The sequence below is a fragment of the Medicago truncatula genome, chromosome 7, assembly GCF_003473485.1.
Source record: "Medicago truncatula cultivar Jemalong A17 chromosome 7, MtrunA17r5.0-ANR, whole genome shotgun sequence".
NCBI lineage: Eukaryota > Viridiplantae > Streptophyta > Magnoliopsida > Fabales > Fabaceae > Medicago > Medicago truncatula.
In genome coordinates, this window is record NC_053048.1 from 39,327,113 (window position 1) to 39,337,894 (window position 10,782).

The 10,782-nt window shown below is 32.1% G+C and overlaps 1 protein-coding gene across 3 annotated transcripts; it reads right to left on the reverse strand.

Annotated features, from left to right (window-relative positions):
- Nucleotides 1-3,076: 3,076 nt before the first annotated feature.
- On the reverse strand, nucleotides 3,077-7,635 carry LOC25498963 (nudix hydrolase 12, mitochondrial). Of its 3 annotated transcripts, none has more exons than XM_013594016.3 (6): nucleotides 7,185-7,635; nucleotides 6,975-7,050; nucleotides 5,436-5,550; nucleotides 5,270-5,353; nucleotides 3,917-4,066; nucleotides 3,077-3,719 (listed from the first exon to the last, which is right to left on the reverse strand). In XM_013594016.3, exons 2-6 carry the CDS (start codon nucleotides 7,043-7,045, stop codon nucleotides 3,474-3,476), a joined length of 666 nt encoding a protein of 221 aa, XP_013449470.1. In that variant the 5' UTR covers nucleotides 7,046-7,050; nucleotides 7,185-7,635; the 3' UTR covers nucleotides 3,077-3,473. The 3 variants fall into 3 exon arrangements, with proteins under 3 accessions (XP_013449470.1, XP_024626437.1, XP_039683715.1); XM_024770669.2 differs by having other exon boundaries at nucleotides 6,975-7,079; XM_039827781.1 differs by lacking the exon at nucleotides 7,185-7,635 and having other exon boundaries at nucleotides 6,975-7,169.
- Nucleotides 7,636-10,782: the final 3,147 nt, after the last annotated feature.

The window sequence follows — 10,782 nt, forward strand, 5'->3', positions numbered from 1 at the left end:
GTTCCTAATGTTAAATGATCACCTTTTTTTAAGCAACAGAAAACAGATGGCGAACTAACTACAACACCCTAGATAGATATATAAAAAAAAACAAAGCACAAAAGGAGAGGGGGTAAGGACCAAAATCCTCTTCAGTGATAAAAGCTAACCAATAAAAGAGAGGCAAATGCCAAACCTAAAAAAAGAGAAGAAAATAAAAAGCAAAGAAACCAAAAGTAAAACAAACAAAAACAAGAGAATAAATGAACTCAAAAAGAGTTTTCGAGTTAATCAGACAATCTAACCCTAGAGCGGGTATTGTGAACATAAAAACCCTTCTTCAAATTATCACTACGTCTATCACGTGTGGGTGATCACCCTAGCATTATGATATTCACCCAAGTAAAAGTTTTTGGTCTATGGTTTAGTGTGATTAGTGATAGGTTTTTTATTTCCTTCATATATGGTAGTGTGTGATGAGCTCAATTGGCTATATCGAGGTAGTCCACACAATCCACCGAGTTCCGAGTCTAAAAGACAAAGATGTTCATATTCTTGTTCATGAAAGGTTCAAATAGGCTTTAATTAGGTATTTAGTTATATTATTATAAACTTTAATACATCTCCACATATATCTTCACGTTGTATAGCCATTAAACTTTTCTTATATAAAAAAGAAAGGAAGATGTTACATAGACATATTTTAATTGCATACACCCTTGTACACCTCATGTATTAGGAAGAGAGAAGAGAAGAAGAAAGAGAAAGTGTATTTGTGCGGGGTCCATATAGCCACATGTCAGATTTTTGTGTGGGTGTCAAGGGGTGTATTGCCACCTAAGAATGTTTATGTATCATAACTCAAAAAGAAATTTGCACTTGTTACCATCATGCATCTTTCTTGGATTCAAAGTTAGTGTACTCATATTGCGATGCAGTCACGGTAGTCATACGGCTAGGGCCGTTTGATGAAGATACAAAGGTTCAATAAGAGATCATATGATCTCTCCACGATAACTCTAATCACATAACTACATTAGTGATTGCATCATAATATTACTATAATGAACACAAATCCATGGAAAATTTGTCATACTACTCAATTACTCATTGGAAAATGTAAACAAAGGTGAAGAATAGCGACTACTATAAACCAAAAAAAAACATGCATGGACCAAATTTTCCAAGTCTAGGAAGTTTAATTATTCTTTAGTTATCAAGCAAAACGACAATCCAATCCGATTCATATACTTTATGTCCTTTAGTGGTTTTCATGTTATAGAATTTATGAGGAAGAGTGTTCATAGTGTCGTTTTCTAGAAAACACACACCCTTGAACAAGAATCTATGCTCGTGGAATTACCTTTTCTTCATGTGCGGCTATAGTGGCTATACTAAGCAGCATTTTTTTGGTTCTAGTTTATAATGTTACAAAAAATTAAATAACTCATTTAAAAACTTAATTAAATTATAAAGACTAAATGTGTCAAATCATAAACAGTAAAAAGCATAAGGAAAATAGAAATGTTCAACTGAACAGTTTGGATGATCATCTCGAGGGATAGGGACCTAGCTATTGCACTAATCACATTAGTCCAGGAGTTTACTATAGAAATGTGAATCTTATTGGAATGTTCAAACTTTAAATCATTCTCTTGCATTAATTTTACTATTTTTAACTTAAAATGTCATGTTCATTGCTCACATATGTCTAATCACAGTGTCAACATGATCTTTTTTTTGCAACTTGTTTAATATTAAAAGAGAAGAATAGTATTCCTTTGTCTATTGAATGTAAAATAATTATTTTTTCTCATAAACCAAAGAAATTTGAGTAAATGAAACACAAGTTGTTCTCAGGTGAAGCACACAATAAAGTAGTAGATGAAAAACCATGAACTTGATTCATACACAGTGACAAGTCTTCATCTTTTGTTTAGGTCAAAATAAGTATTCATCCTTATCTTAGGCAACAAGGGTTGGGTTCCTCTCTAGTAACTCTAGAGTTCCAATTGAATAGAGGAACATCAATCAAACATAATGATTATTCAAAAAAAAAAAAATTATGTTATTCAACGAAAATACTTAAGTGGTTGCGGTCTTCTGTATACACTATTTGGTCACATACAAAAAAAAAAAACGTATCATTGAATTATTTTTAAGAAAAGCATATGATTAAATTGAATTATCTTTCTACCCTTTTTAAGTATGTGTTATTAAATTCCTTCAAAAAAAAAGTATGTGTTATTAAATGGTATGTCCAAATTGTTGTGATCACCTAAAACTTCCTCACAACCTCAATTGTTCCATGTAGCCTATTTATTTAGTGAAAAAAAAATAATGTTTGGTGCTTATTTGTTTTTTTTTTTGCTGTGTCCGGGTTCGAACCCAAACCTTGCATATATTATACACTGTCTTTACCAACTGAGCTAAGCTCACGGGGACTTGTATTTAGTTGTTGATACTGTATAGAACATTCTGAACATCCTAAGCTATTTTGTTAATGTTAGTAATAAATGTATCTATTCATTTTAAGCTTGTTTGCTCTAAATTTGGCTCCTTATGGTTGTATTGTATATTTTTGCAAAGTTCTTTAATTTGATGTTCTTCAGCAATATTATCATCAAATACCAAGGTGTATCCTGCAATGGCCAATACTTAATCCTCATTCTTTTCATAATTATAATCTCTAATAAAAAATATAGTTCCACAAGCAAAAACAAAACCTATCATACTACAAATCGTGAACGCATCTTCATGCGTAATTTTCACACGAGTAGTAAAAGTGTGATCACTCACCATTCAGAAGAAAAAATAAGAGAGGATCACATGCTTACATGGAATGAGTTGAATGGTGGGAGATCACACTTTACCCGCTCTCGTGTGGAAATCAAACTTGAGAGAATCTATTTCCGACAAACCACTAGTATTTGATGCAGTTTGAAGAATAAAGTCTGTAAAAGAAAAATGCAGGGAAATATATATATACATGTATTGAGCTACCAAAGAAGTAATGACCCATTAGGAGGGTAGGAAAAAAAGAAAGATTAAAAGGCATGCCTTAATTTTCAATCAGTTGATGGCTAAGAGAAATGAATTTCATAGAAAACACAAGCACTGAAACAGGTAACCATGGACAAAGAAACCAATGGTGCTGCTTGAAAGCAACACCTTAGAAAATTATGAATTGTAGGTTCTGAAAGGGAACATCTTCTTTGCCCTTTGTGACAACAGGATTTTCACAAACGGTGCTGATATATTACAAGTTATTCATGAATTTTGGGGTGAAGCAAATAGCTGTTTTAAGTCCATATACACTTGAGACTTTCACCACCATATTCTACATCATGATCACTGAGGAAAGAAGAAAAAAAAGAACCTACAACTACGAAATCCAAAGTCCAAACCATTACTTCACAGATTGTTCATATCAGTTTGAAGGAGTTACTGCACAATATTGATCCATTAACATATACCACATGCGTACAGCAATTTCAATAGCTAAAATGGATGGCTATCTCTGGAGATGCGCGTTGCAGTAGATTGGCGTGGTGCTGCTTATTAGAGGATCTTTTATAACATTCTGAGACATCGGTTACTAGAACTGAAGGGGGATCAACATCGACATTCATGTCTTGCTTCTCAAGCTTTGTATCCTCTTCCATAACTCTCGTAAACTCCTTAAGTGCGTTACACATCCAATCATATCGGCTGAGTCTAATCGCCTCTTTTATGGTTAACTAAGAGAAAATATGCACAACAACTCGGTTAAAGATGATTTCGCAATGTAAAACAATATTATTCTTCAATGGATGTCAAAAAGTACAAATTGCAATGTATTTAGCAATTATACCAAGGATTCTAATGTATTCGTAGAAGTTGCAAATTAATAATTTGATGATGTATGAAATTATTCAAAGGATTTATTTAGAATTACCCATTGGCGAGCACGGTTTTTCTGCTCAGGCCAAGCCTCAAGTTCTTCAGTCACCTCCAAGGCAAACATGTATCCTCGGCAGCCTCCTTCCATGCTACACAAGTCCTGACTGCTTTTGCTTCTGAACTCCCATATTCCTAATGGAGTTTCCTGAAAATGAAAATAAGCAAATTAGCTAAAGAAAATCTACCAAAAGAATATATAATATAGACCATGTTGCAAGAAAGAACAACTTGCTGCATTGTCCCAACCCTAATACTTGGCCCATATTCATCTAGTTAATTATCAGTATCCAGCACAAAATTAGGATCTGTTAATGTTGAGTCAGAAGAGCTCTCGGGGATCATCACATTTGAGTTACAAGCAACCATGCAAGTGGATTGGACACCACATCTTAACCTAAAACCTTAAGGCATTAGGTTTGTGGGTTGCCTCACTTATATATTGCTCAACACCCACTTTTCCATCCAATGTAGAGCTCTTGCTCTCACTTGACATACCAACGGTTAATGCTATTAACTTGACTAGGAGTCAGTTATGCCTAGAACTGAAGCATCATAACAAGAATGACTTTGATTTGATGTTTATGACTGTAATCCTCCTCCTGTCGTTGCTCGAGCAAATGATAAAAGTGTAGGAGGTGTGACTTTATATGACCAGATTGGGGCTCAACTTGGTGTGACATTATATGTCAATTGATGCCACTAGATGTTAAAGTTGAGCTGCAGTTCTGATACTTTTGAACCGGGTTGTTCTAACACAAATCAAAGTTGAGTTGAACATGTAACATGTTATAAAATCCAAGAGTAAGCGCATTGTTTGCATTACAAGTCAAACCATTGAAAAGAAGTTTGCAATCAATAAAGAACTGTTTTGAGAATTTATTAACAAATTTTCATTAGAGGGTGCCTTGCCGCAACAGTAAAGTTATTGCCGTTAACTCAAAGGTCACGAGTTCAAATCCCGAAAACAGTCACCCCACTTACAAGGATAAGTTGCATGCATCTACCTTTCCTAGACCCTACCTGCTAGGAGCCTCGTGCACTAGGCTGCCCTTGAATAGATTTTCATTATTTTGGGCTCAGATAAAGGTTTTGTTGCTAGAGTGAAGGAGAACAAGTTAAGTGAGATATATAAAATTAAAAAAATTCTCACGCGCATAGAAAAGTGAGGGAAAATTTCCAGCATCACCAAAATGTGCAATCGATATCATGATGACCAACATCTCATATATGGATAGTGGAAGAATATATATGATTATTTCCTTTGTTATGTCACTCTGGTTGATTGCTTAAATTTTTCGAGATGGACTATAACCAATACTTCAATAACATAGAGAGAAATTGAACCTACTCTTAGTCTTCCTTTAACTCCTGCTTCTTCTAAAGCTTCGCGACAAGCAGCTTCTGTAACAGTCTCATCATCCTCCCAACCACCCTGTTAGAGTAGAAAATGAAACTTTTCAGTATCAAAGGTCTCATGCTGATGAAAGTTATTACTGCAGACAATATCAAAGTACCTTTGGAAATACAAGGTCGTCTCGTTTAGGTGAAGAAACCATAAGTACTTCTACTATTTCTTCAGTTTCTCCATTCTGATCCGCATTCTCTTTTCTCCATCTATACGGAATACATCTGTTGGAAATGGAATACATAAGAAATTTTAAGTCTGCAACTCTCATCAATGTCAACATTTTGTACTAATGCATTAAATGATTAAATTATCAAATTAATATAAGCATATAGACAGTTATTCATTATTCATGCTTTCTACTATTCATAATATGATCTAGAAGAAACTTTTAGATTTACTTCATTTCCTCATCAAACAAATCCACTTGATGATGTTAATTTGAAGAAAAATGAAAAGTAAAAGTTTAATGTTTGCATAAGCAAGATTTTAAATTATTTCTTTTAACAAATCCCACTCACCAGTCACCACTTTGTTTAATCACAAGATTTAAAAAATTCAAGAGTTGCTTTCCTTAAATTAATCTCTTTTTCTATCATTATTTTATGGTCCACTTGAAATTTATTGTAAGCCTTAAAAATGAGAATCAATGATTCAAGCCTGATAAAAAGGAATAGATCAGAAATTTCCATGCAACTGCTATGAATCCATCCTTCAACAACAAACATATCTCACAGGATTTGGAAACAAGGAAAACAACATCACAACAATAATTTCATAAACAAATATTGCTACTGCCACCCCAATTAACTACTCTGCATGCCAGAAACTGTGTTACTGATAAATCTAGAAATTGTCTTAGTTTTTATATTCACATAAAAGCCAAAACAGATCACGCAATTTGAAGTACTATTTTTCATTTTTTAATAGACCTTAAGTCAATGACATGCCCCACTAATTAAATTTATCATTGTAATGAACATATCCATATGAAATATGATTAAAATAGTTAAAATATCATACAGAGAAAACAATTATTTAGAACCTTTCTATTCCACAAACAAAATAGTTTAAGGCCTGTTCACAAACAAAATTATTTAGAACCTTTCTATTCCACAAACAAAATAATTCTTTCTTTTACAAATTTTGATAAGAGATCTACAACATTGTTTTTGAAAATGCATTCTTCCAACTAAAATTATTTTAATTTGCATCAAGAGTGCCCCGACAGAGAGAGTCGGGACTACACCCTCGATGTAAATAGATCTATTTAAGAGATTGACGTTCCAACCAGAAATTGAACTCAGACAACAAACTTTAAAACGACGAGTTATCTGACAACCATGTCACGCTATTAATTTCTTATTTGCACATGAGACAAAAGCAATGAAAGAGAAAGCAAGGAGTTTCATTCTTAATCTAACGGTTCTGCAACAAGGTACACCATAAAACCATTGTAGAGGATCCATTGGGAAGCAACAAAGAAGATCAATGGAAACCCATCAACAACACAAAACAATTCAATCATATCAATAAGCACAATAATGCATGGTCATAACAAAAAAAACAAATCATAAACCAAAAGGGGTGTCAAAAAAGGTTAAATTTTGAAGATAAAGAATCTATGTCATGAAAATGTAAAACTTACCCAGAAACAAGTCGAAGGTTGTCTTCATAACGTTGTCTTTGTCTCCCCGTTCTTGCTGGCACAAACGACATAGATTCTAGAAAAACAAAAAATAAAAAACACCAACTTGAAGAAAAATAAAGGAAACAAAGAAGAATCAGGAACAGGGTTTGTTATAAAAGTTAAAAGAAAAAACAAACACAAAGGTTATGTATGTATTATAAAACATACCAAAGTCACGTTTTTGTTTAAATCTTGAAGAAAACGAATAAAGAAGGTTTCATTAGGAAGAATCAATCTAAAAGCTTATTTTGCATGAGATAGGAAGCATCAAGGAAAAGGTGATGATAATGTTTTGGCTAAACATAAACACGTGTATTGTGTTAATATATTATGTGTGTGAAATGAAGATTCCGTTGTTAAAGGTTAAAGTTTGAAGAAAGAAACAATTTTCATGAGAATGGTTTGCTGTTTTTTCTTTCTTTTCCACAGCATGGGGTCCAAATGGCAGAAGAAGAACAAATGGTCCAAAAGATTATGCAGAAATGGAAAAAGATAAGGGAAAAGATTAGAAGAAAAGATGCTTGTTTTGGAAGAATGAAAACAGAGGAAGAAAAGGTTCCACGGGAAAACAGAGAAAAAATGAAGGATAAAAGCTTCTTTAAGCGGGTTCTTAGCAATGGCTTCCATTTATAATTGGTCATTATTTAAACTTTTTTTCTTATAAAGGAATTTTTTAATCTTGTGTGAATGAATTTATTTTCTTAAAAAGTTTAGGAAAATATTAAAGAGGATCTTTTAAGACATTGATTAAGAAAAACAAATATAGAAATGTCTTATTGAAAAATGATGAATTTTTTTTTATTTTAAATCGTTGTCTTTCAATAAAAAATGTATTTGACAAAAATAAATGATATAATATAAATTGAAAGTCGCTCAAAATAAAAAGGACAAATTTACAAACATACTCACAATATTTGTATTAAAAACAAAAAACGATACGGTCATTATGCCTACAAGTATGATTTATATTCAAGTCTCTGTAATAGTCCTGTAATAGTTGTCTTTGGATCTACAACGTTAACGACGTCAAAAATTTTGATTGAATCTGCATTTGCTCAAAACTAATTTTTTAACCTGAATCAAATAAACATCGCATTAAAACGAAAAAATTAAAACAAACAGAGTAGACGATAAATTGACTCCAAATGACCCATTTTAAAAATGAGAAGATAGAGGTTAACTCCAAATACGTATTTGTTAGCATGGCTTCAAAGTTTATGCTAGTTTGCGGTGAGTTTACAAGATATTATACGTATGTTTTATCTTATTTTAAACTTTGATGGAGTCAATTTTTTATATTATTTAAGCAACAAAAAGGAAATTTATTGATTTTTTTTTTTGAAGAGGAAAGGAAATTTATTGATTAAAAAATAGAAAAAGATAGAAAGACAACGGAAAAGAAACAAAGGAACGAAAGTATAGAGACAAAATTAAAATGCATGGTGAGTAAATTTAGACCACCCTTTATTTGGGTAATGTATTGCGCAATTTTAGAGAAAAATTGTTTTCTCTCCTATTATACATTTGTGATATACGTGTAACTACAATAAACTCATGTTCATTATACCAAAAACAAAACTCATCATCAACAACTTTTTTTTCCTTTCAAAAAAACAACCAACAATATATTTGTTCCGGTGGTAAAAAATTTGAACCCCTTAAACAACAAACCATGCAGATGGTTTTTAATAAGAAGATGAGCCTACTTAACTCACTAGTTAAAAAGGTTAAGATTCAGATGGACATTCCGGTGGTTAAAATCAATTTATGTTTTGTTTTAATTTTAATTACAGTACTTGAAGGCTGAATCTCTGCAACGTTTAAAGGCAGACAATCTCCTAAATCTTTCTTTTGCTGCTCGTGCAGCTTTTTTGTAACGTAAATTTGTTGGACCGGTGGTTCACTAATACATCCTGTAAACAGGTTGTTCGATTTCTAGCTCATACGTGCACGTATGAAAATATATGGTTAAATGTTTCTTTTTTCTTTTGAATTTCGTTAGTGATGACCTCTATAGGGTGTTTAGACCATATCATGAGTTATACTTTAATCAATGTGATTCTTGTACTAATAGAAAGTAATTAAATTTCAAAAATCTATTTTCAGAATAAAGTCTAACATATCCATCTTACACGGTGCCATTTAAGATGGGAAAGGTGAAAGGTGAATCATTTCCCATTTTCCATCTTAAATGGCACCTAAATAAAATTGGTTCAATTAAGGAGAATTCTCACCTGCCGGTCATGGAACGCAGCACTTACCATTTATAGTAGATATGGACATGTTAAATGAATACTATGATCGATTTTATTGATAAAAATATTAATGGAGCACATGTATTGTTGGATATTTCAAACAACTTCAACTTATCATTTATGAAGAACTTCAAAATATGGAAGTTTCTTTTGCAACTTATACTCTGAATTAATTGAATCTCATCAAAGTTTCAACAAAAAGCAATTAGTAAATCTCATCAAATAGTCAAAATGCATGTTGAGACATGTCCTAAGAGATATTGGCCGGCATTTGATGTTATTCGTTCCAATAAATTTTCATGGTATCATCGTTATATTCCTCAACTACGTACTAAACATTTCTTATTAGCGATTGATTAAGTGATGAGATTATTTCAGTCGTCATAACCAGCTAAATCGGTCGTTAAATGAGTTAGCGACCAATTTAGGAAATGTCGTTAAACAACCAGTAACTAATGTTAGCGATTGATTTAATGACCAATTGTATTTGATATTTTTGGTCTCTAAATCGGTTACTATATGATTTTTTTTTTATAGGCGATCGTGTGAAACTAAGATTTTTTTGAAACAAAAACCATATGATTTAAAAATAAAATGCACAAACCAAACATACTTTAATTTGTTCGACTTAGCTACTCCCATCTTCTTAGGGGTATTGGATTGAGATTTTAAAATAATATAGGATTTTTATTGACTTCTACAATTTTTTTTAAAAGGATTTTACAATCAAATTTGTAAGTTTTGATTTTAATGGATTTATAACACCTATTTTTAAGAATTCATAGTATTTTAAAGATTTGTAAAAGATTTCAAATGACTCGTTGGATTTTTATCAAAAAGTTACTTCATAACCGCACTTTATGATCACTTCCTGCATTTTTTTTTATGATAATGAATCTTTCTGCATTTTTTTTAAGGCTTCTTCTTGCAATTGATTATTGACATGTGACGCTCTATAATTCTTGCAAAAAGGGCACATATATTTAATGGAGTTCGTTACGTTTGGTCCTTTAGGGGAGTTAGAACTTAGAACAGTCTAAGGCATGTATATATAATTAAAGAAGGTTGTTGGTATAACATGTGAACGTGAATAAATTAGCATAATACGTAATTATATACTACTAATATTTTATTTATTTATTCATGTCTGAACAGAAGAAGAAACCATGTCGACATGCATGTGAGTGTTCTGCATACAATGTTAATGTCCCAATTAATGATATACGTATCTTATATTTAAACCCCATGGCCCATAAGCTTGCCTCTTTCCCAACCTTCACCATTTTCAGTTCCACCAAACACCAGAAAAGAAAAACTTTACAAAATGTATAATTCAATCTTGCAATATTCCAAATAGGAAATGGATGTTAACAATGTTTTTCTTAATGACACGTTTTTTTTTTTTTTTGGTTAACCATTCGGTTTTTAACGATGCGCTATGAGAAAATTTACGTATCCCAGCCACTAGATTTTTCTTCATAAAAAATAAAAAGTGACGACTCATATAATAA